The 26,611-nt window shown below is 41.5% G+C and overlaps 1 protein-coding gene across 8 annotated transcripts in view; it reads left to right on the top strand.

Moving 5' to 3' along the window:
• Nucleotides 1–26,611, top strand: part of LOC147015207 (janus kinase and microtubule-interacting protein 3-like) — a 148,839-nt gene that overhangs the window by 120,917 nt on the left and 1,311 nt on the right. For 5 of the 8 annotated variants that reach the window (XM_085849761.1, XM_085849757.1, XM_085849764.1 and 2 more), the window contains exons 21-23: nt 7,278–7,355; nt 11,741–12,082; nt 21,407–21,472. In XM_085849761.1, coding sequence (XP_085705887.1) covers nt 7,278–7,355; nt 11,741–12,082; nt 21,407–21,472 — 486 coding nt within the window. The remainder of the gene's footprint in view (nt 1–7,277; nt 7,356–11,740; nt 12,083–21,406; nt 21,473–26,611) is intronic. The other 3 variants (XM_085849760.1, XM_085849765.1, XM_085849763.1) reach the window with 1 other exon arrangement.

Raw genomic sequence — 26,611 nt, 5'->3', positions numbered from 1 at the left:
GATGGTTGTCAGCCCTCTGGAAATGAGTGGTGCGGTCTTGCCAGGTTCCTTTGAAAATATCTTTACCTTATCTAGTTCTTGGTTGTATGTTTTCCCCAACCTTGCGTATTCACCCGCTTCCATTCTTTCTCCAGCCGCTCCCCTCCTATGTCGCTGTGGGGTTGGTACTGGTTCATTTCCGTGTCCCCCTTTGCCACGGAGGTGTATACGGTTTCTTTGGCTTGAGTGTGTTAGTGTGTTGCCTAGTGATAGGTCCCTCCCCCCCCCACAAAGGAGTAGTGTCAGTACCAGGAGTTGCATGTTGTGTCGTCAAAGGTTCTGTCACTGTCTCCGTTACTACAAGGTTTACAGCATGCCACTGCACTGAACACTGCAGTCAACTGCAACATAATGACAAGTATTTGTGTAAAAGATTATTTTTAAATGATACCTCCGTACGAGGCTCCCACCATGACTAGAGCTTGCAGGACTGGAAGTTGCTCTGGGTGCGTGGTGAGTGGATGTAAAGGCCAGAGACCTTACTGTACACTACTGTAGATTTTGATCAGGCAAGCATACCTTCCATCCATCTCCTTGTCTGACGGCCTGTAAAGTATTCTGGTGTTCGTTGCCCCATCTTGTGGTTCTGGGGCGCATCTCAATCTGTTCACCATTCTTCCTAACTCCCCTGCACTCTGTCTGTTACTAACTGCCATTGAGATGTGCGGTGTTAGTCCTTCTCTGTGCTTCATTAGTTCGCGCTCTCTGGCGGCTTGTTTCACCTCCACCGCCGCTCCTTCCTTCCCGATCCATCGGTTGGTTGTCATCAGAGAGCGTTTGACGGTGTAATCTCTTTGTGCTTTGGCCACGTATTCATAATCCTGCCCTGTTTCATCGTAGTAGACAGTGAGTGCATTGCAAAGCCAATTCCATTCCTTCCAGATCGATGTCGTTGCTAAGCAACCATTCCTCTACATCCCTTTAATTCCGCTTATACTTCCCAAATCCAATGAATTTATCCTGACAGATAGAGGCTCATATAAAGACAACAGACATGCTTTTCTGTCCGCTTCCAGACAAACATCTCGACCCTGACAGGCAGAGAATCGAAACGCTCCCTCGTCAAGGCCCACGATGGCTGCGTGTTCAAACAGCACGAGCTCCGCCCGTAATTTTCCCCAAAAACACCGCCATCCTCATCAGTGCGGAGCCTACCAAACGTCCTTGTTCTTGGATGTCTGACATGTAGACAAGGACAAATGTGTCCAAGAGCCACGTCCTAAAGGTTTTGTCTTCACCAGAAGAAGAATAATAAGAAGAACAATGCGGAGCTCTCTTAGAGCCGGCGTTCACTACGTGAGACGCGGCTAAAAGATAAACCCACATTAAATAAAATCCCTTCCTTGTTCAAAGCATTTAAAATCCCCCTTTCCATCCATCCTAAATCCCTCGGTCCTGCGCCTCTTCCGCGTCTCTTTTTTTATTTTTTATTTTTTTTATTTTCGGTCACGAAGCCCAATCAACAACAACAACCAGAACAAACATATATATTACAGCCTTGTTTCAAAGCATTGTCGCTTCCATGTTCCGATAGCGCGTGCACTCGCCCCGAAACAAAAAATCGAGCGATGCTTTGAAACGTCAACGTTAATGTCCTTGTTAATTAATTTTACCACAAAGCTATCTCTTTAAAATCTAGTTTGTCCACCATTTTCAAGATCAGCCGCCTCGAGAAATTCTCGTACATTGCTCCGACACACAGGCACGTTCACAGCAGGGTGTTAATTGCACTTTCAAGTTTGACAAAGCGCGCTGGGCCCATGCGTGATTACGTCATCACGCACTCACATGAGCAATACGTCTTATCAGCGCGTTGGTTTTTACGATCAAACTCACGGAACAAATATTTGACGACATCTCAAATACGTTCGTTTTAAATCGGAATTTTTACAGAATCCTATGAAGGGCGTCCCCAAACTTTGTAACATGTGCTAATCCATCTCGTAAACCCTCACGATAAGCTGTCCTTCGACGGGACGATTTCGTGCTTTCGCCGCGCCTGTTAAATTCGACGGCACGTCACGTGACTCGCAAAACCCCATAAAATAACAGTTTTTTTTTTCTTCAGATTTACGAAAATCAAGTATAAAACATGCTTAATGACCCCAACAATGAAACCAGAATTGAAACTGACGTTAAAACGAACCCGTAACGTCGATCAGCCTTACGAAACATGCAAAGTGGAAACAGAACTGAATTTGAATTTGAAATCAAAATGATGCTCCGTGGAGACCATCCATTTATCACGTACAGTGTTCAAAGCCAAAACAGCATACAGAGTTTATCGGACCATGAGAAAACTCGAACGTTGGTCCATTTGACATCCCACACACAGCACGAGTACTGTAGGAAATTCTCACACATAATCCCCAAACTGTCTGCTGAAGTGGTTTTAATTATTCAATTCCCCATCGAGTTCACTCACAGACACACACACACACACACACACACACACACACACAGACACACACACACACACACACACACACACACACACACACACACACACACACACACACACACACACACACACACACACACACACACACACACACACACACACACACACACACACACACACACATACACACACAAAATGACATTTGCCCATCACTGAATTAACAACACGTGCAGAATCAGTCATCATCGTCCTTCCTCCGGATTTGGTGTGCGCAATTCACCTCATCCAAAGTCTTCATATTTACGATGACGACCAATCATTATCTCCATACAAACATACAAGTTGTTCCACACATACAAGTTCCAGGTTGGAACACTCAACTTACGTCTAACACAAAACTCAACCTTCCCCACCACATTGTATTCACAAATACATCCAAACAGGTAACTCTACAAACAGCCCTTCTCCTGGCTCATTAACCTTGTGTTCTTTTCCCGTTGGTTCAAGATTCCCTCTGAATCGAATCGCTTACGTCCTGTCTCACTTTGTGACTCCGTTAGCCACGCTGCAAACGCTCTCCAGTGTTTTCCACTTTCACCGGTAACTTTAAGTGTTGTTCCTTTGGGTAACTCTATGTTCTTTGCAGAGTTATTCCCCATCTTATGTTCTTAACTTGTCACCAGCCTAAAGCTTTAGTCTTGTCTCCTTTTATCACGGGATCAAAATCCCCCTTTCTTGCATACCGCCTGATAGCTTTCTTTCCTCTCTTTAATGTGCAAGATCAAAGTCCCGCTCTACTCAATCGCCTTATGGACGGGCCTTTAACCCTCCCCTTTATGGTACAGGATTCCAACCTGTTCCCTCGTTTCTACAGGACTCGAACCTGTTTTTATTACCACAGAATACAGGACTCGAACCTGCTTCCCCTTATTTCGTGCTCCCATTTTCTCGACTTTTTGTTCCACTAATTTTCTAGCCACCTCATTTACCTGTAGGGCTTCCTCCGCCCACATATCATACGCTCGCATGTCTGGCTCAGGTTTTACTTTATCATTCATTCGATGTTCTAGCCGGCTTGATAGATTATCTACGATTTCTGATCTTAGAGAACCCCACCTTGGGAATGGGTGTGGATCCCCTTTTGTCCACCTTTCCCACAATGCCAATTGAGTGCATGACTTAGGTCCATATTTTTCATACATTAATCCCGCAGCTGTATTCGGGGGTGGGGCATCTTTATCCACTGTTGATTTTGACGTCTTATTTCCCATATTTCCTTATTTCACTGATCCTTCCTAGAGTTTTCTTGGGCCGGGTTAGTGTTCTCCGCCTGGGGTGTTTCTTCACACTCCCAATGCACACTTCCCGCTCCCTCACCCTCCCAACGGGGTTTTCACACCTTTCCCTCCCCTCAATCTCCCGTTCGGATCCTGGCCCTGGCGTATTCTTGGGTCTCCCCCACGGTCTCCCAAAGGAGTGTCCTGGGGTTCCCCTCAACCTTCCAATGGGCCCTTACCTTCCCGGGTACCCCTTTCCGATGTGCAAATAAACCTCCTTCTCCCCTGGTTCGTTTTGAAAGGGCAAGGACAGATCTCAGAGAGCAACGAGTATCCCCAGTGTGAGAAAGGAGGCAGCTTTCTTACCTTTTCCTTAAGCTGGCCGGCTCTTTCCTCCTTTGTCTCACCAGGGCTCTCGAGCTCCTCCTCGATCCGGCTTGCCCCCCGCAGACTACGCCAATTGTTGAGATCCAGGTGAGGTCCACAGCGATTAAGGTCAAGCTTTGTTCATCACCGATCTTGGGAGAGAAGGTTTTATTTCACATCAGACATATGCATATGGAGACAACAGGCTTTGAACACAATAGTCCACCCAGCCTAATCCTCTGGTGAGCGGTCTTTCGGTACTGCCTTATATTCAATTTACTGCGACCTTTGAATGACTGTGTGTCAAAGAGGATTTATTACCATTCATTAATCTATTGCATTCTCCTGTCAGTACTGCTGATAAGAGAGCGCAGAGAGTGCAGAAACAACACCCTTGATTCCCTTAAAGAATTTTAAAAGGTAGCCTCCTACATGTTGTTTAGGCCTTAACAGCTCTGGGCAGTAGTCCAACAGATTCCAGGTAGCTCAGCTGCCCGATTAGCAAGGTCATTCAAACGGTCGACAAGGCCAGCTGTGTTGTAACAATGTCAAAACAAGTTTCTTGACAGTGCACAGATAAACTAATGGGAAGATTTATCCTTTCCCTCTTTCCAATTGAAACTCAAGAGTTTTAACCAAACACTAGTAGACATGTTTGGTTGCTGTTAGAGTACATACAATCATATATATATATATATATATATATATATATATATATATATATATATATATATATATATATATATATATATATATATATATATATATATATATATATATATATATATATATATACAGCCTGGTGTTGGCACAGTGGTTAGGGCAGCAGCTTGGGATCCAAAAGGTCCTGAGTTCAAGCCCCGTTGGGCCACTGAATTAATACACCAGGGGGTTGACTCAGCCTGTCATCCTTCCGAGGTCGGCGAAATGAGTACCAGTGTACTGGGCCGGTGTATACCCCGGTTAAAATAGGTGTACCATATCCCTGTGTCGTAAGAGGCGACCAGGGTTGCGTCAGGAAGGGCATCCGGCGTAAAACATGTGCCAAATCACAATGCGGATCATACGGATGATCCGCTGTGGCGACCCCTAACGGGAGCAGCCGAAAGAAGAAGAAGAAGAAGAAGATATTATACATATATATATATATATATATATTATATTATATATACTTGTAAAAACAACATGGTACCATTTCAATCTTTTTATTCTTCCGTATGGCAGCTTGGCTGCCAGGTAACTATCATTTTCTTGGGGTGTAGCTGTGCCGCTGATGCTGTGTCCCTATTACCAGTGCACTGGTACTCATTTCACCAACCTCAGAAGGATGACAGGCTGAGTCAAACCCACCTGGTGGTAATTCAGCAGCCAACAGGGGCTCAAACTCAAGACCCTAAGATACCAAGCCAGCCACTCAAGCTGTGAAGCCAACACCAGGCTTTTCTCCATTTCAATAAGATTATTGGTTGAACGCGAAGGAAATTATTGATAAAATGAAGCTTGGTGTTGGCTTCATGGTTAAGGTGGCTCGCTTAAGATCTTTGGGTTCTGGAGTTTGAGCCCCTATTTTGCCATTAAACACCACCAGGTGGGTTTGACTGAACCTGTCATCCTTCTGAGGTTGGTGAAATGAGTACCAGTGCACTGGGAACGAGGGGGCACTGCATCAATGGCACAGCCATGCTCCCAGCAATGATGCAACCCGATACAACCAGCAGCCACAGGCTGCATATGAAATAGAAATAATAGTATTTCATTGAATTTGGTTTTTTTACTTTATGAAGACCAGACTTGGTGGTGTAATGGTTAGAGCATCCACTCTGAGCGTGGGATGGCAGCGTTTCAAACCCTGGCTGATTCATGTTAAAGACTACAAATGTTATGTGTGGCTTTCTTGCTTGACACTCAACATTTAAGAGGATAAGAGTACAGACAACCCCCAATTTCCTCCAGGGGAGGAAATTCCCCTGGAGGAAATTACCTGCAGAGTGCAGTGAGAAAGGAGATGCCATTGTTGTGACATCACTGGTACCCAGAATACCCTGGGAAGTGATGGCACTTCCCCCAAGATCAGTGGCTGTGTTTGTCTCATCTAACAATCCTGTGTGTATGTGTATGTGTGATTTGTTTGTGGCAGCTCCACGATGAGCCTGATGTAATGAGTCCATCCCCTGCACAGTGAGAGACAGGGTTTTGCAATCACGTGTGTGTGTGTGTGTGTGTGTGTGTGTGTGTGTGTGTGTGTGTGTGTGTGTGTGTGTGTGTGTGTGTGTGTGTGTGTCTGGGTAATAACGTTTTTTTCCATTTGAGCTTTTGTCATCAAATTTTCAACAAAGCTTTATTATGTGAACATGGAGAAGCCAAATTAACAATTAGGTCAAAGGTCAACGTCACATAAAATCATCAAATTGACTGGAACTTTTAAGAATTTGCATTTTGGGTCACTGAATTGTTTCATAAATCAAAAGCTAGAAGCCAATTGTTTTTTTATTTTTATTTTTTTTTAGATCAAAAGGTCAAAGGTCAAGGTTGCATAAAACCTTCAATTTTCATCCGGTTGACTTGAAATTTTAACAGAATTTGCATATTGTATCATGAGATTTGACGGACAGTTTCATCATTAAACAAAATTCGGCTGTTTTCATCATATTTAGCAAACGAAAGAAGAATAATTCCGAATACAAGGCGGACGCGGACGGGCTTTGCATTTTCAGATGCTTTCAAGTTTTATCAGTAATGAAATGAACACTGAATTTTCTAAACAAAGACATTTATCAAACTTATTTCCATTGTCGCATCTGCCCGCATTAGTTGGTGGACATTAAAGATCTCAAGGTGTCCTTCACGAAGAGTAGGCGAGCTATCGCCGGCACCTTGAACTAATCACAACTTCCTGCCATAAACTTAGTCGAACGCCGGGCCTGGCCAACCGCTTTATGAAAGACTTGAACCAAGCTTTCCTTGGGCAACCCCACAAAAATCTGGGAATAATTATGCTGAAGAAGAAGATGAGAATAATAATGTTAATAATAATAATAATAATAATAATAATAATAATAATAATAATAATAATGACATTTCATTTATTTCCCTTCTTTAACAGCTTGACAGATTGATGAAAATGCTGCACTATGTTCTTCCCTATTTTCAATAATGGATTTAAGAGTAATTCATTTTCCCTGCCTTTGCATTAGGACATGTTTGTGAAGCAAAAGGGGTACCTGGAGGAAGAGCTGGATTATCGAAAACAGGCCCTGGACCAGGCATACATGGTGAGAATATTTTAGATTGCTTGAAAGTCAGTGTCAACCAAGACAAGAAAAATCCAAGATCAAAATAATTTCCAAAAACCTTGACCATCTCTGTCCATTTCTCCCAAACATTTATCCCATGATTAGTGAATTCATTTTGGTTCAGGCTCCCATCTGATTCATCTTTCCATTGTGTTGTTTTCGATAACATGGTTAATTTTGACCACTTTACGAAAGCTTGCGATCTAATAACTTTATATAAACGGACTTTATTTAGCTTCGATACATTTAGGGCTATTACACACCGAGATAGAGAGACCAAGTGGGTATTTTCAATGAAAGTTTCCTAAATAATGGAAAATAAAACAAGTTATGGTGTGGACCAAGTTGGGTTTCCATGGACACAAATGTGGACCAAAAGGTAGTCAAATAGACATGATGATAGGAAGGTGGAAGGATGAGGGATTGGGGGGGGGGAGGGATGAGGGATTAGCAAAAGAGACCATGACAGTAACCTGAAAGTTAGTTCACTGGTAGGCATGCACAATAACATGAGATATGGTGGTGAGCGGTCATCTTGAATTGCTGGAGGTGGGAGTGGGATTGTCCTGAGTCAGGAAAGGAATAATTAAGAGCAAAGTTGTGGAGCCAAGTGTTGGTAATGGGTTTTAGAAATGTGCAACATGGAGGGATTGGGAAGAGGCCGAGAGCTGAACATCAATGACCTCTCTTCATTGTATCACTTTGCAGGTGACCACTGTATGCAGGATAGTTTTTTCATTTCCAGGCAGGTCGTGGCATCACACCTCTTTCCCAATCTAGGAAAAAAAAAATAAGCAAGTCGTCATGTACCTGGAAAATGTATTTAATGCAGGAAAGACCACATTATCAGGTTCTCCATCAAGAGCCCCCTCGCAAATACTGCTCAATCAATTGATCATTCAATCAATCATCATGCATGTCACTATGTCACGTGGCAGCAGCAATGATTCCTCACCAAATCACTTGGGTGAGCACCATTCGTTGGACAGACATCGAGATTCAAATAGATGTTTAATGGTTTGTTTCCAGCAAGTATGGGGATGTCCTTTAGAGCATTTACAGTCACGTGGTGGGTGAGTGAAAAAGGGAGGTTGTGACAGCTTTCTGGATGATGGCAGAGATGGCAATATCATCATAGCGGGGCCTGGTTGATCAGAGTTACAAGGCTTGTGTTCTCTGTCCGGCAGTTCACGTGGACATTGGAAATGTGATCTGGCCATCGGATGCGGAGGATTAGTCACAAGGTTTTCATTTCGAATGCCCTAATGCGAGCATTAATGGTCGCAGTCCGAGTCCAGTTTTCAGAGCCATATACGAAGGTCGGTATTATCAATGTGCTGTAGAGTCTGAGCTTGAGGTAAGAGTTAACCAGAGTTTTCTAGACAGTAGAAAGTAATGCCAATGCAAACTGTGCAATATGGCAGAGCATCTCCTGAGTTCTGGCACGGAGCTGCCTGGTGAGGGGATGCAAGAACCAAGATATTTAAACTCTGTGACTGTCCAGCAGAACAGTTGTTGTCAATTTCAATGGAAGGAGGACGTCGACAATTATGTGTCAACGGGTCATCAGCAGGCGACTCGATTCACTTTTTGCCAGTGCTGATTCTCTAACCCCATTGCTGGCTTGCTGCTGGGGGCAGTGCCAGGCATGGGAACGCACCTTCAATTCTAGGCAGGCTGTGGCAAATTCCAGGCAAATCCTGCAAAATCAAGGGGGACCAACTACCAAATCCTTTAATTTGTTTTTAATGTGGATTTTTAACCCACCTTGTTGTGATCGTTGTCCTCCTGAAGGATTCTAACTGGTCGATTGTGGAATCCTATTTGACTTCAGACAGAGTTTAACGTTTGTCCGATTTGATTATAAAACCCTACAAAAAACCCTATCGACACTGATAAAACTGATGTCCACACAAGTCCTTCCTTGTGAAACAATTTATTTCCTAATTATACACCATACACTTCTCACCCTTGTACAATGAACTTAAGAATCCCCATTTGATTGCAATATTATTTGGTTCTATTTCATTTATTCTTATTTTAGTTAACAGTTAGACCAACCCGATTCAATTCACTTCTACATTACATCAGAGAGTTTTATTCTAACTTGGTACTTGGTCAGTTCCAAGGAGTACGAGCCACTGAGAAACTATACTTCCTCACGTGCTCGTACTAAGAAAATGTGTCTTTCAAAACATTTTATACTTCCATGAGAGAGAGGTTGGGGGATATTCACCCAGACTGTAGACATGTCTTTTAGACAAAAAGCCACTTCGTACATTTTCTAAGCAAAGGTTCATTTATCAGCTCGGTCACTCTGCTCCAGAACAACACATTTCTTATCATTTAGGGCAAAAGTCTTTTGGCCAGAAATGACAGCCAATTCAATTTTCAGCATAAAAGTTACATTTCTGAAACTCCATTTGTTACAATTTAAAATACATTAATATAAATTTTTCCCCCACAGTGGCATAGTGGTTAGGGACATTCTGTAATGGTTAGAGCATCCGTTTTCAGTCTAGAAGTTGGTGGTTCAAATCCCAGTCGAATCATACCAAAGATTTAAAAAATAATACGTATGCTGTTTGGGGCATAGACAGACAACCATTGATTGGCAACCGTTGTGGAGGTTAGATGGGCATAATGGCCTCCTGCATTGAAGTTCCTTGTGAGGGAACTCAATATTTAAGATAAGCCTCTGAGAGAGGTTACAGCTACTCGAACTCTTGGACCTCACTGGCAGCTAATAACCGATCTCGCACAGCTCACGGTGGCCTCCGCGGCAGGGCGAAGTCCCTCCTCTGCCATCCACAGCTCGTAACAGGGCTTACATCTTAAGTGTCAGAGGATATGGCCTCCTCCTTTAGACCGGTGCTGCTGCTTATAATCTTGCGCTTCCCTTTGGGCCATAGAGTGTCAGGCCAATGGGCATCTCGCTAAAGGAGGCTGCATTTCAGTATCTGATTCTTTGTCATAAGTTGGTGACTTTGTAGTTATTTTATTGGCTCTCTTCTAATATTGGTCCTCCTGCTGTCTCACCTATTAGCCAAACTTCTTGTTCTTCTTCTTTTGTATGCAGCACATGGCTGCAAGTGGTACCATTGGCTGAGTGGAATGGGACTATGCCACTGATGCAATTTCACAATATGAAATAATGAAAGTTTCCTAAATAATGGAAAATAAAACAAGTTATGGTGTGGACCAAGTTGGGTTTCCATGGACACAATATATGAAATATATTAATGAAATATATTAATGCCCCCGCTAGGTTAGGGTAGGAATTGGTAATTTAGCCAGTGTGCCGGCAATAGCTCGCCTACTCTTCTGAAAGGACGCCGTGGGATCTTTAACGTTTGCCAACTCATGCAGGTCGACGGGACACCCAGTTTAATGTCTACTCGAAGAACGGCCAACACTTTGATGCTTTGCTCTCATTGCGAGACAACAGGTTGACAGGTTGTAGCTGGGTCAAGATTCAAACCCAGGCTAGACGGCTCACAGGTGAGTGTGCATACCTGTATTCCATCCTTCCAGCCCCAGCCAAACATCTGCTCCCCCAGGTAGTCATTCTCACAATCAGAACCCTTTCTCTTATTACCCTCTCGAAGTCTCAACTCCACGATGACCACCATTCATTTATCTGTTTTGTTTGATGAGCATCGAGAGCTGTATATAATCATGGGGGCCAGATGATTACGGTATTACGCACGTGTGCGAAGGTGGGGGGTGAATTTGGGTCCACTGTGTACCTTCTGTGTACAGGGGAAATAAAAGGTGAGTTTGGCGTTTGAGGTTACACATGTATCATCATGATCGACGATATACTTTAATATTTTATTTCTAGTATTCTCCATTAATTTTTCCATTATTTGAAAGTTTTGATGAAATGCAGATTCTGGTATTTATCAGCCACAACACTTCTCTTCAGCCCTCAACCTAAATACACCAAATCTATTTCCATATACAGTACTAACGCCATCCTTACAGTAAACTTATTATAACTTAATCTCTAATCTAATTATCCTTTTAACTTACACATTTCACCCGAGGTTGTTGTACTTTCTTGAATATTCTTGTCCCTAATGCTATCACTACCACACACCTCTACCTTAGTCGAAGTGGTAATTACTGATAGATCATCCCAACGTGAGAGAGGGAAACGGTTTCACAGGTGAAGTCCAAATTTCCAGGCAGAGTTTATTTATTTATTTATTTATTTTGATTTATGCAGTATTAGAAACTTCACTTTGCAAAAGTAAGAAAATTTTTTAATTTTTGTTTTTTTTGTGGTTTCCAATGGAAAGACGTTTTCATTCTTGGGTGATATGCCATAAACAAAATGGTTCATGTTCTTCCATCCACAGCGGGTACGAGAGTTGGAGGCCACACTTTACAGCACTTTGCAACAGAAACCCACTTCCATAAGTCCAAGCACTGGAAGTCCTGTTGGAGGGAACTCGCATGCCCGTGCTCATGGCATGCCATGCGGGAGCATCAGTGGCAGTGGCAGTATCGGTGCCAGCAGTGCATTGACACGTTTGAGCAATGGTGGCTCTGAAGGAGCACTTCCAGGATTGTCAGAAAAAGAGAGGGAGCATTTACAAAGTGCCGTGGAGCAATGGAAACGCCAGGTCCTCAGTCAGATCCGCGAGTACGATGCGCGTATCCTGCGGGAGCGCATGGAATCTTTGCAACATGCACAGAAGGTAATGCAGCCCAAAGTTGTGTGAAAGTGTTTGTTTCTTTGTGGGGGCAAAGACGAAACGTGGCGGAAGGGAATATTTATTTTTTGCGAACCATCTTTAAATTTAATGCAAATTTACTTGTCTTATGGTAGTCCTGTGGTGAGGATAGTGAACTGACAACCCAAGTTATGGGTTGCACCAGTCCATATCTCCTCCCAGAAAGCTGAAATCTGCCTAAAGTAAGCAGTATTAAAGATTTGGATACTACGTTTCTGGAACCCATACAATCTCTTTGCCAGCTTGGTGTTGACTTAACGGTTAAGATGGCTATCTTAAGATCTTAGAGTCTTGAGTTTGAGCTCCTGTTGTGCCGTTAAATAGCAATAGGTGGGTTGACTCAGCCTGTCATCTTTCTGAGATCGCAAAATGAGTACCAGCTTAGTGGAAACAGGGGGCACTACATCATTGGCACAGCAATGATGTAGCCAGCAGCCACAGGCTGCATACAAAACTGGAAGGGCACTCGGTAGAGCGCATACCTCCACCACGCAATGCCTGATCCACGAGAACAAGTCGGGCGCAATACATTTTTTGAAATATCATGCTATACAGTACAATATCGTTTTTGGCTCTATCTCTCAATGGTAAAGAATCACTTTATAAATTAAATAATTCTCGTATCCGGATCTGCATTCAGATCTTCAACCAAAATCGAATCAATTCGTCCTTGTCACACACCCAACGTGTCCACCAAGTTTCGTCTGAACCCGTCCACAACTTTTTTGAGATATCATGTTATATATCCATTTTGGCCCTTTCTCTCAATGGTGAAGAATCAGTTTAAAAATTCTCGTAGTCAGATCCAGATCCGGATCTTCACCAAAATCAAATCACTTCGTCCTTGTCACACACCCAACCTTTCCACAAAATTTCATCCGGATCCTTCGTCAACTTTTTAAGATATCCTGTACACAACCAAACAGACAAGCAAACAAGAACAAGATGTCATGCAGAGCACGATACTTGCAAAATCCATAACACAAATTTGACCGAAAAAAAAAAATAATTTGTGGTTGAATTCAATGGCCAAATATGCATCTCCTCTTGAAATTTCAAGTGAATCGAATTAAAATTGAGGATTAGAGAAATACCACCTTAGTTGTTGACCTTTGGCCTATGTTGACCTTTTGGTCCACGTTGATCTCAAAAATAATTGGTGGTTGAATTCAATGGCCAAATATGCATCTCCTCTTGAAATTTCAAGTGAATCGGAGTAAAATTGAGGATTAGAGAAATACCACCTTAGTTGTTGACCTTTGGCCTATGTTGACCTTTTGGTCTACGTTGACCTCAAAGTTAATTGGCTGGTTGAATTCAGTGAGATGAAATTTAAATCTTCAAATTTTAAGTCAATCGGATGAAAATTGAGGAATTTAGAAATCTCACCTTAGTTGTTGACCTTTGACCTATATTGACCTTTTGACCTCAAAAACAATAGGCTTCTTCCTTATGACATACTCTACCATGTGGTGAAGTTTCGTGAAGATCCGTTTAAAATTGTGACCTGTAGGCGACAAACAGACAGACAGATAAACCAAATCGACTGACCAATATTCTTGAAAAATCTTCGATTTTGCGATTAACGAACAAACAGAGAGCGATGAAAACATTACCTCCTTCACCTTCGGTGGCGGAGGTAATATTAATGATATCTTTGCCGTCTTGGGTTAACGGTTTGGTAATCCATTTTGAGACCTCTGCTTATGATGTTGGGATCCCATGAGGTTCAAATCCCATATAACAGATTGGTTCTTTCCATTTCCAAGCACTTGTGATTCAATGCAATTTAAGTACATTGACATGTCATATACCTTCATTCTGCTTGTGAGTTATGTACAAGCTCCACTCTGATCCTTGTATTACTGTTAAGGGTGGAAAAAAAGCCACTTCACTGACCAATGACCTTCATTCTCCATCAGTGACCTTTGGTGTCAGGGCATGCTTTTTGGTCAATTCTTATTGCCCTTGGAATAAGTATTCAATTGAAGACAACTTGTGATTTACACGAAAGTGAAGAGATCGTACTAATTACACTTGCCGACCCAAATTGAAAAAAAAAAAATGTGATTCCGGATAAATATCATTGGGTTGCAGGAAAATTCTGTAAATAGTGCATTTCCCATTGTTTTGGTCCTGCGGTTGATTACCAACAAAATAGCATGTCTAAAACAGCTGTCGGATGCACTTCCACCATGATAATTAAGTGACGTCTGTTTACACTCACTTATAGATGCGACAGATCACTTTCTTTTTCAAAAAGAAGGAATTTGAGGCAACACTTTCGAAAGTCTTCATTCTTCCTCTTTGGTCGCCTTGCCCTGCCTCATTATAAGCTATTCTACTCCGTTACTGCTGTGGTGCCTTGATGAAGCTTCATGAATAATGAACATTCGGTAGGAAACCAAGTTAGATCATCTCAAGCTGCGAGTGATGGAGGATCGTAAAGTGTGTAAATCTATCTTTTTACTGTGCATGCAAGTTTTGCTGAAACCACTAAATGTGGATGGATGTTGTGTATTCATCCCTGGTTGGTCTGTTTATCTGTCTGTCTGTCTGTCTGTCTGTCTGTCTGTGAGCATGATGTCTAAAAAAGATTATTAATGGATTCTGGTGGAATTTAGTGGGCATGTTGGGTGTGTGACGAGGACGAACTCGTTCTGTTTTAGTTAGATTCCAGATTCAGATTTAGATGTGAGAATTCTTTAATTTTTACGTGATTCTTCACCACTGAGAGATAGGTCAAAAAAAATGATACATCGCATGATGTTTCAAAAAGTTGCGGACGGATTATGACAAAACTCGGTGGATTAGTTGCTTGGGTGACAATAACAAGCTGATTCGATTTTGATTAAGGTCCGGATCCAGATCCGTCCTCCCAGTGGGATATAAAATGTAAACTTTTCAACGTGAAAGAGGTGGGCCCTCCACCGAGTGCTGTTATAGTTGTTCTTGTTGTTGTTGTTGTTGTTGTTGTTGTTGTTGTTGGTGTTGTGTGGTGTCCTGGGACTTACAGAGCTGTACAGAGTGTCGTTCTAGTTGGGTTGGGGTATGCAATGAGCCGAACTGCAGCTCCAAGCTCCTAATTTGAAAACGAGAGCACTTACAAAAGTGATGTATTCAGCGGTTTGTCGGCATGAAATTGGGGCATTTGATGATGTGAGTGAGTTATGTGAACAAAAAAAAATTTGAGAGCTTTTTAGTGAAGAAACCATTGTGGCCTGTTCCAAGTCAAGGTAGTGTTGAGCAGGCCCCCCCCCCCCAAAAAAAAAATTGCGAATTAAGACCCCTGCGAGGGAGAGTGAGGTGACTGAGGATGATGCCTTGATAAAGGAAATAATTAAATGAGGTCATTAATTATCTTAAAAAGGGGTGTTTAAATTAACCCAAACAACCTATTTTCATTCATGCACTTCCTTGGAAGTCAATTAGGATGCAGGAAAAGTTTGGGGCCACTAGTTTTCAGGGTTTTGCAGTTACGGAGGAGACACACTGGCACGCACGCACGCACGCACGCACGCACACACACACACATTTATTATTAATATATATGTAAATGTATATACATATATATTTGTTTTATTTGCACAAAGTAAAGTAGAATGGCACTCAGAGTGCATACCTCCGCCAGGCTGAACACTTTACATTTTGTATGATCTCAGCAATCGGCCGGATCTGCATTCCGACCTGAACCAAAATCTAATTGGCTTGTTATTGTCACCTAACCAACTTATCCACCAAGTTTTTTTCATAACCCATCCATAATCTTTGAGATAACGTATTAAATATCGTTTTTGGCCCTATCTCTGAATAGTGAAGAATCCTTAAAAAAATTTAGTGTCTGGATCTGGATTCGGATCTTCAACCAAAATCGAACCAATTCGTCCTTGTGACACACCCAACCTGTCCACCAAGTTTCGTCCAAATCCGTCCAAAACTTTTTGAGATATCCTCCTCACAGACAGACAGACAGACGGACAGACAGACAAACAAACAGGAGTGAAGACATAAGCCCCGTATACCTTCGGTGTTGGAGATTAAGGAAACAACAGTACCATATTTATCATCAATGATCCAGGCAGTGCAGGGTCAAAATTTTTTGATTTGTACAAAAAAGTTTCATTATTTACATCAATAAATTCCCAGCCAAAGTAAACGTTGACTATACTTCGTGTGGACAAGTTGTGAGATGCTGCTGATTGGTTGTGCAAGGCTCGGTGCACTGTGAATGGCTCTTGACAAGTTCTATCATCCATCCTTGCTGTATCTATTTTTCAGCTGACTTGCCATGCAGTGCTGATCGTCATTCAAGACATTTCGTTCTCCTCGTACTAAAATTTGGCAATTCTCTGTATTTCTGAAGTTTATAGAATCGAAAACTGCTTGGCAATTTCCCTCGAATTCCCCGTGTGCAAGAGTTGGATGACAACTCACAAATTTCACTCCAACCAAGATATTGTTGTTTTGTATTTTTAATTAATTTTCTGAAATTTGTCGAATTTGTTTTTCGCTTGGAAGTTGTGGGTTACGATGTGTAAATAAAGGTGGAAAAAGTCTGATTTAATGTAATTTAATTCCAGGCTATAAGGCAACATAAGATGAAAATTTTGCTCTACGCTCTACGCTGTCAGAAACAATATGCTCTACAATGTTGGAAAAGAGACTAGTTGGCTTGGCAACTATACCAATTGAACATGCCCAAGCATCAGCACTTGATTTGGTTGAATTGGTGACAAAATTTGCAACGGAAAAGGCACGCAAAGTGAGATTTTGATGTGTCTGAAATTGAAACTTTTATGAGACGTTTTAAACTCTGTTTGTCTGTTTTTTTGTTTGTTTGTCTGTCTGACTGTAAGCAAAATATTGGGGTAAAATAAATTTAGCAGTTTCAAGTTTTGTGCTTTTTATCTTTTCGACAAAACATGTTTTTAAAAATCGAAATTGGCAATTTTTTGCGGGGGATGCAAGTATCTGGCCTTGCCGAGGGCGCAAAATAGTTTGGCGCCGGCGCTGCAGCTGCCACACATTTGATAGCAATATTTGAAACAAAAAGAGTGTAAATGAGAAGGTCGATGGCCATACCTGTTTAACATATAATACTTTTCATAATTCATGTATTTAGTATCCACGTTCCCTCGATATATCTGTTTGTGCTTGTGTTTACTACCTCCGCCACCAAAGGTGAAGGAGGTTATGTTTTCACCCCTGTCTGTCTATTTGTTTGTGTGCAGATATCTCAAAAAGTTGCAGACGGATCCGGATGTAATTTTGTGGACAGGTTCGGTGTGCAACAACAACAAACTGATGAGATTTTGGTGAAGATCCAGATCCAGATCCGACGACTAGAATTTTTTCAGTGATTCTTCACCATTGAGAGATAAGGCCAAAAACGATATAGAGCATGATATCTCAAAAAGTTGGGGACAGATTTGGATGACACTTAGTGGACAGTTTAGGTGTGTGTGATAAGGAAGAATTAATTCGATTTTGGTGAAGATCTGAATCCGAATCTGGATACGAGAATTATTTAATTGTAAACTGATTCTTCACCATTGAGAGATTGGGCCAAGAACGATATAGAGCATGGTATTTCAAAAACGTATTAGGCCCAACATGTTCTAGTGGATCAGGCATTGCGTGGTGGAGGTATGCGCTCCATCGAGTGCCCTTCTAGTTTATGTATGTGGTTTCCCTGCAAAATGTTTGTATGGAAGTGGTTGATGCACACATACATACAGTACTTGCATTGTTTCCCTGTTCTGAGAATTTTGAAACAAATATCATGAACAAGAGCTTGGCTGGCACGAACATGGCTGGCAAAACCAGCCGTGTTCGTGTCTCGAAAACACAAAAACAACAAGCGCACACATATGCAACACCAGATCACGTGTAAGTAAGACTAAAAAAGAGACGAGCAGCCCGTCAATGATGCGATTTGACGTGTATTAGCTCCCGTTGGAATTAGTCCGAATTTGGTCTCGATTTTTGGAGGCTGATGCATTTGTGGAGTTGGAAAAAAAAAAGGAGGCTTATGAATTTGGTGTTGATTTTCATGTCCATGCGTGTGTGCGTCTGCAACCATATCTCGGACACATGTGGGCAGATTTTATTCGTATTTGGCACAAAAGACCACACATGACGGTATACATAAGCATTCCATTTTTTTTTCGACATCAGATCCAAGATGGCCGAAGGTGGCCATTTTAGTTGTAAAAAAAAAACCTGGTATGGAACACGTCCTCGACCATTTATCAGACATACATTTACCGATCTTGTTCAAACTTTGCAAACAGATAACGAATGATGGCTTTCATAAGCACGTCATTTTGTTTTTGAGATGAGATCGAAGATGGCTGATTGACGGCCATTTTTGTTCTAAAAAAAAACCTGATGTTGAACACGTCCTCAACCATTTCTTGGATATGTGTGGACTGATTTTATTTGTACTTGGCACAAAGTCAACACGTGATGCTATACATAAGCATGTAATTTTGTTTTGACATTAGATCCAAGATGGCCAACTTGCAGCCATTTTTGTGGACCATACTCTTGAACAGAGCATTGAAACTGCCAAAGCTGTTTTTCCTTGGCTATTTGGCACAATCTGGACAGGTCAGCATTCTGACCATTTCTTGGAGCACAGCTCTGCTACTGATGCTGTGCCCCTTTTCCCAGTACACTGGTACTCATTTCACTGACCTCTGGAGGATGACAGACTGAGTCAACCCCACATAGTGTTAATTCAGCAGCCAACGGGGCTCAAACTCAGGATCCTCAGATCCCAAGCCAGCCATCCTAACCACGAAGCCAACACCAGGCTTGGCGGCCATTTTAGTTGGAAAAAAAAAACCTGGTGTCAAACACGTCCTCAATCATTTCTAGGACATACATTTACTGATCTTGTTCAAACGTGGAAAACAGATAATGAATGAAGGCTTACACCAGCACATCATTTTTTTTTTCGAGATCATATACAAGATGGCCGACTGGCGTCCCTTTTAGTTGTGAAAAAAAAACCTGATGTTGAACACGTCCTCAAACATTTCTCGGACGAGCATTTACCGATGTTGTTCAAACTTGGCACACAGATAAGGAATGATGGCTTACATACATATGCACATCATTTCTTTTTGGAGATCAGAACACATCGAAGATCGCTGACTGGCGGCCATTGTCGTTCTAAAATCCCAATGTTGAACATGTCCTTAACCATTTCTTGGACATGCATTTCCTGATGTTTAAACTTGGCACCCAGAAAACGAATGATTGCTTATATAAGCACGTCATTTCTTTTTGAGATCAGATCCAAGATGGCCAACTGGTGGCGATTTTGTAACTTCAATGTGTCCCACACCATTTCTCAGACGTGCATGGTCCGACTTTGTTCAAACCTGGCACAAGTACAGTGCATGATGGCATACATGTGTCCCTCACCTTTTTTTGCAATCTGATCAAAGATGGCCAACTGGTAGACTGGCAGCCATTTTAGTTACACATAAAAATATGGGTTAGCCCTTTCACTCCATACAGCAAAATTACTAAAACAACGGGGGCTATGACATTTTATGCCTTTCTTACTTGTTTGCCTGAGGTTTGGCAAAATAAAAACACTCCATTTGACCTAACACCTTCACGTGACCGGAAATGAGCTGTTGCATCGGGAATAAAAACCAGACACTTACCGAGGCTCGGGGTTTATTGGCCTGAGGAAACCTGCTGTGAAGCAGGTGAAACGTCACCTGAGATCGGGTCTGCTCTTGCTTATTGCTCAAATTAGCGGAGTAGATCTAGTTTACTTTTTAGTTGGAAGCGCCTTCTTCTTCAAAATAAATATATTATATATATATATATATATATATATATATATATATATATATATATATATATATATATATAGATAGATGTCTATACATGTACACTGTTTAGCGCCTTCAGAAAGTATTCACACTCCTTGACTTTTGTCACATTTTGTTGTGTTCCATCCTGAATTTAAAATGAATTGAATTAACAAAAAAAATTGTCATCGAAACATACAAAATACCCCATAATGGCAAAGTGAAAACATGTTTTTCGAATTTTTTACAAATGAATGAAAAATGAAAAGCTGAAATTATTTTGAGTCAATAAGTATTCAACCCCTTTGCTATGAAACTGCAAATTGAGCTCAGATGCATCTGATTTCCTTTGATCATCCTTAAGATGTCTCCACAACTTGATCTGAGTCTACCTGTGGCCAATTCAATTGATTGGACATGATTTAGAAAGAAACACCTTTCTACATAAGGTCCCACAATTGACTGTCCATAGAACTCTGAGATATACTTGTGAGTCGGTTCAGATCTGGGGAAGGGTGTAAAACAATTTCTAGAGTGTTGAACTTTCCCAAGAACACAGTCAGCTCCATCATTAGGAAATGGAAAGAATATGGAACCACCCAGACTCTTCCTAGAGCTGGCCGTCCAACCAAACTGAGCAACTGGGCAAGAAGTACTTGGTCAGGAAGGTGACCAAGAACCCAATAACCACTCTGACAGAACGTTAAGCAAGCATGGGAGTTAATTTATTTAATAATCCGAACCACCTGGTATAATTGATTAGGTGAGAGCTGATTGGTTATTTCCTGCAATTGCAGGTGAGATATTTGATTGGGTACGCTATCTATTAAGTACCCCGCCATCTGTCTGCCTGCATCCACTCACTGTAACCATGCAGGGATTCTTTACTCTAATACTGTGGCCCTTGGTCCTGTCTTGTGTGGTTTTGTGTTTTTATAACCCTGCTGAAAGATTCATTTAACCTGTTTTGTTTTATACTAATCTCTGCAAGAGCAGAGATTATTTTAATCGTGTTGTGGCAAAGAAACCATAATGAACTAGAAGGGCACTTGGTAGAGTGCATACCTCCACCCTGTAATGCCTGATCCACAAGAACATATCAGGCCCAATACATTTTGAGATATTGTGCTGGAAAGAATTTTTAGCCCGATCTCTCATTGGTGAAGAATCACTTAAAAAAAATTCTCGTAGTCAGATCGGGATTCGGATCTTCACCAAAATCGAATCAATTCGTCGTGGTCAAAGAACGAACCGGTCCACCAAGTTTCATCCGAATCCGTCCACACCTTTTTGAGATATCTTGTACACAAACAGACAAACAAACAAACAGACAGAGAGGGGTGAAAACATAACTTCCTTTACCTTCGGTGGTGGAGGTAAACATGTAATTATCTCAATATTAGATTTACTTACAACTTGATTACTTTTGCTTTGCATCTTTCTTTGTTTACAGAAGATCAGAGATCTTGAGAAGAAGTTGGAAAGACAGAAGGAACAAGTTAAAGATTTGGAGGAGAAGGTAAACTCAACTTATTCTCTCGTGTAGCTAATGTACGCAATCAATCGTTTATTACAAATAATTGGGACCGCAAACGGGGCATTCGATGTCAAGTGTACACACCCTCCCGACACTAATACCTCATTTTCTCCCCATATGTTGGTCATTTATTCACTTGGGTGAAAAAACTCAAAATACCAACTTTTAGACCTGTGGGCCCATCGGGGCCCATTTTAGGGCCCCCCCCAAATGTGCACGCCCCCGGCTGCCCCCAAAATCTTCCAGAGACCATATCACAGGTTGTAGTGGTCCGATTTGGATGATCTTGGTATCAAAATGCTCGTAAAAGCGAGATCTTTCGAATCGCGTAAAGTAAAATCACTCCGAAACAGTAATTAAAAAAGTTATAGTTTGGGGCGCCCTTTGACCTTGGGCCCCCGCTCCCCAGCCAAACCGATGGTCCCGATTTTTTTTGTGTGAGAATACCCCTTCATATACTCCAACACCTCAGCATAAATTAAAATGGGATCTCAATGGGTTCACGTGTGATGATGGTTTTATTGTTCGGGGACTTGGGTGCTGGACACACAATACGCCACAATACAGAGCACAATATTTGAACACAAGATTTCCAATACACTAAATCAGTATATTGTACATAAATTTTCCACATGCACATGCAGGAACTGGAAACGATACTAGTATGAGTAAGAGTTTTTCCTAGCATATTATAGTCAAGATGTTTTGCCAACCAATGTTTTATTTGACAGCCGTGTTTCTTTTTTTACTGATTGTGTCGGTTCTACTTGTAGCAGTTTTTGGTTCTATGGAAAGAAGTATTTCAGAAATGTCTAAAATGCAGTGATCTTCAATGTCAGGAAAAAATAAACTATTTGCAGGACCGTTTGGATGAAGAAAATTCACTTTCACTTCATTAGTGTCCTGAAAGGCTTCCGTGATGCAGGCAAGCCACCATTTTCCATCATAGTGCACTGTGACATAACCTGAGAGTTTCCCGTTAAAAGTTGGTGTGGATTTTGAAATAGCTGACTCGATACGGTGTTCCTCGCTAAGGCTGAATTCACGTACTTGAAGAGCAGTTTCAGAAAGAGCGATGAAAGTATGAAGTTTTTGAGTTCCAGCTATGGTTTTGGCCGTTTTTAACCTTTTTCCAGATTTCGTTCTTCCTCGTCATACGCCTCTTGGATCCCATAACCGAACTTCATTTCATTCAAACCATTTTCAGCAAAGGCAAAAAGATCTTTTGGAGAAATAATTTGACTGTCGTAAGGTCTACGCAGGCTCTCACGTGTTACTTCTCATTTGACTGTACCTCCCACGCCATCTGAAGGGCCCTTGCCATGACTTGTGGCAAAAAATGCCATTCTGCGTCAATACCATACTCTGATTTGTGATGACATAGGTTTATGAAGGCTTTGCAACTCTTACATTGGCCAGCGCAACCGTCTGAGAAATAGTAAAGTTTCTTTACATTCCCAAAGCGAAATTTCAAGTGTTCAATGAGCATTCGTTGGAAGAGATGGACTGAGACAACGTCGTGAGTATTGCATTCTGATATAATCGTGAACTAATCGTGGTTTAATTTGCCATCGTCCGATTCGAAATAATAAACCCAGGGGTGAATTGTCGCTTGAGAGCAGTTCCAATGGAATCCTTGGGCCGCATCCTGTACGACAAACGAATAGTTCTCTGAGAAGTCTCCAATAATGACAAATTCTCTTTCACCTATTTTGTCTTTCTTATTTTTCAGAAACTGAGATTGGGCCTTGGCAATGAAGTCATGTCTCACTAATTTCACCGTGCGTTCACAGAATTGATTGATTAATGAATTCTTCCAAAGGCAGGACCATGGAACTCAGTTCAGATCTGTCGGTGGATGTCCACCGTTTAAACTGAATTTCATCAATATCCTCAATTCATAAGCACTCAGCAGCTCGGTTTTGAAGTCTTCACTTGATGGGCAACTTTCACAAGTTCTGAAATACCATACCGGTTGTGCTGGGTTACAAACTATGCGTGCCATCACATGATGATAGCGAGGAAGTTTGGCTATCTGTGGCATTTTGGAACCTAACATCATGAGTTTCACATTTTGATGTATCGTACATACATATACACTGTGTGTACCGCATGAACCGGCCACGGCACACTCCGAGGGACGGAGCATGGCGAACTTCGTGAATCCAACTTTCAAGCCAGGGTTCTTCTCTTTGAATTTCTGAAACAGTTCCTTGAGATTGTTTAGTACCAGGCGCTTTTGAATTTTGTCTTTTCCATGTTCATTCCTGACCACCACACAGTCCTTTTTTCCCGGCATTATTCGGCTGACTTCATCACTTCGGTAAAATTAAGTTACTGCGGATTTCACTTCGTCAGGCAATATTTTACCCTGTTTGGGATTTGGAGATGATAGCTCATTCCATTTTCTTTCTCTAAAATTTTGGCTTGCACAGCCATTCTTTGGGAGCAACTGAATTCCTCATCATCCCTCTGATGCTCGTATTCCTATCAAATATTGTCAGTATACGTATTTGCTCTGAACGGCTCGAAACAACGGATATTTGTTTCAGACTTTTGATCACCTCTGGCATGCAGTTTTCATCACATTTTGACGCTGTATTTTGTGTTTTCTCCGCAGTGCTTGGTCCAGCAACTAGTTCTAATTTATTTCGCACAGAATCTTCCACTTTACTTCGCTTTTCAGGAACGTACCCTGGGTTCCTTTCCGCCTTTCGTTTGTCGAATGGGCTTTCGCCTATCATCGATAACGACTGGTTTAATAGGTCAACTTCTGCTTCTCGCTCAAAAACCTCCTCGTCCTCATCTGTCGAAATAGATTCTGCAATGCCTTCGATAGTACCTTCTGATGATAATTTCGAACTGGTCGAAGATGATTCTTCAATACGCTCTGGTGACAACTGAGAAAGTTTTTTTTTCTGCACGAAGTGACAAAGTCTGTCATCTTTTTTCACCTTTGAAGAAAATTTCATCAACATATCATTTTACACATTGCGAAGACCTTTTCGTTGTTTCGTTTTATTGTAGCTGAACGGATCGCAACAGTATTTTCAGAACTCCTTTTGATCTTCAGTCGCCATGCTTACTGCAAAATATGCAAAAACTGAGATTATCCCATTTATAACTTATTTCGATGATGGTTATACAAAAAACGTACACTTAAAAATCAATAGACACAATAGGCAGAATAATTTTTCGCAAATGACGCAATATATATATATATATATATATATATATATATATATATATATATATATATATATATATATATATATATATAATAGTCCAGAGATGATGATTGCCAATTTCAGACATAAAGTCGCGTTCCAGCAGGTGACGTCATTGGAACGATGACAGCGAACGTCGCTCAATGTCGAATCAAGAATTAGTGATATGTGGACCCCGAACAATAAAACCATCATCACACTTGAACCCATTGAGATCCCATTTTCATTGATGCTGAGGTATTGGAGTACATGAAGGGGTATTCTCACACGAAAAAATCGGGATCATCGATTTGGCTGGGAGGTGGGGGCCCAAGTTCAAAGGGCGCCCCAAACTAGAACTTTTTGAATTGCTGTTTCGGAGTGATTTTATTTTACGAGATTTGAAACATCTCGCTTTTATGAGCGTTTTGATACCAAGATCATCCAAATCGGACCACTACAACCTGTAATATGGCCATTGGAAGATTGTGGGTCAACCGGGGGTGCCCAAATTTGGGGGGGGGAGGGGGCATAAAATGGGCCCTGATGGGTCCCCAGGACTGAAAATTGACACATAATGTTTTACCGTGGATACAAACACTTGCACAAAAAAAGAGTGAAATCTGAGATGATGTGTTAAAATTTCGCTGAAAAATGTGTGCACTTGACATGGAATGCCCCAAACACAAATCTGAAACAAATTCTGCTGTCCCCACATGCCAAGGCAACGTGTGCTTTATGAAGGTGTCGTGTTGTGACATTTTGGACAAAGCTGCACTACCTTTTCATTCACCAGCATCACAACGCATGTTGCTCAGAGCTCTGTCTTAATCTAATTGAATCTACTGAGATGACTTAGAATGCCAACTTCCAAAGTCATCAGACCCAAATTGACCCTTGAACTTATACTTTCTCATCAAGAGGAATGACGCAAATTACATGCATTGTTTGCCAAAATTTGAAAGTACATTGTTGGGTGACAGTGATACTCCCTGTTATAAAACGTACAAATGGTTCTGTGTTAATGTTGCTGGATGTTTCCTGAATGTCTCAATATATTTTTGTAATACAGTTTGGTTATAATCTGTGAAATATGACAAGGTAGATGGCCTATATGGACTATCATAAATGTTGGAAAAGTGCTGAAAAGTACAACTTGTGTTTCTTGTTTTTATTTGCAAATCAAAACTTTCAATTTGAACTTCACAATAATTTAGAGCTTTTTACTAACTTTTCACCCTGTCTCATTGTGTGTGTGTGTGTGTGTGTGTGTGTGTGTGTGTGTGTGTGTGTGTGTGTGTGTGTGTGTGTATGTATGTGTGTGTGTAGCACCTTTCCTCTGATTTATATAAAACTAGCAGAGTACCCGTCTTACATGCGATCTTGTTCCAAGCATGCAACACGTTCTTCTGACGCATACCTTTATTTGGGTGGTGGATAGGCAACTGACAGCTCTGTTCAGGCAAAAAAACCCCCAAAAACCTGGGTTACATGCATGAAGCAAAAACATACCTCCTGCTGATAGTTCAAAACACCTCACAGCACTGGAAAATGTAGGGACAGGAACACTGCACTGTAAATGGTGGAGACTTGTAATACCCTCCTCCACCTTGAGGCGGCGCCACATGATACACATTTACAGAGATAATTTGCATCCCACTCACCCCCAAGACCACTGGTATAGATAAAAACACCTCTCTGCACTAATTGGGATCATGCTGACAATATGTAGCAAGTCTGGATGTAATCAGCCCAGAACTGCAGGAGGAGTAGCGTGACAAACAAACAAACCTCCAAACAAACAAACACACAAACACTGGTCCATGAATTCCACGAAGGATTCCACACCCCTGTGCAAATCTGCAACAGATTTTGCATAAATGCTGGGGTTCCCAGGGTCAGCCCCCCCGCCCAC

This window comes from Eptatretus burgeri, chromosome 12 (genome assembly GCF_056783735.1).
Source record: "Eptatretus burgeri isolate ZD-2024b chromosome 12, Ebu_testis_v1, whole genome shotgun sequence".
NCBI lineage: Eukaryota > Metazoa > Chordata > Myxini > Myxiniformes > Myxinidae > Eptatretus > Eptatretus burgeri.
Note: the sequence above shows the minus strand (reverse complement) of the source record. Positions and strands in the feature narration are given on the sequence as shown.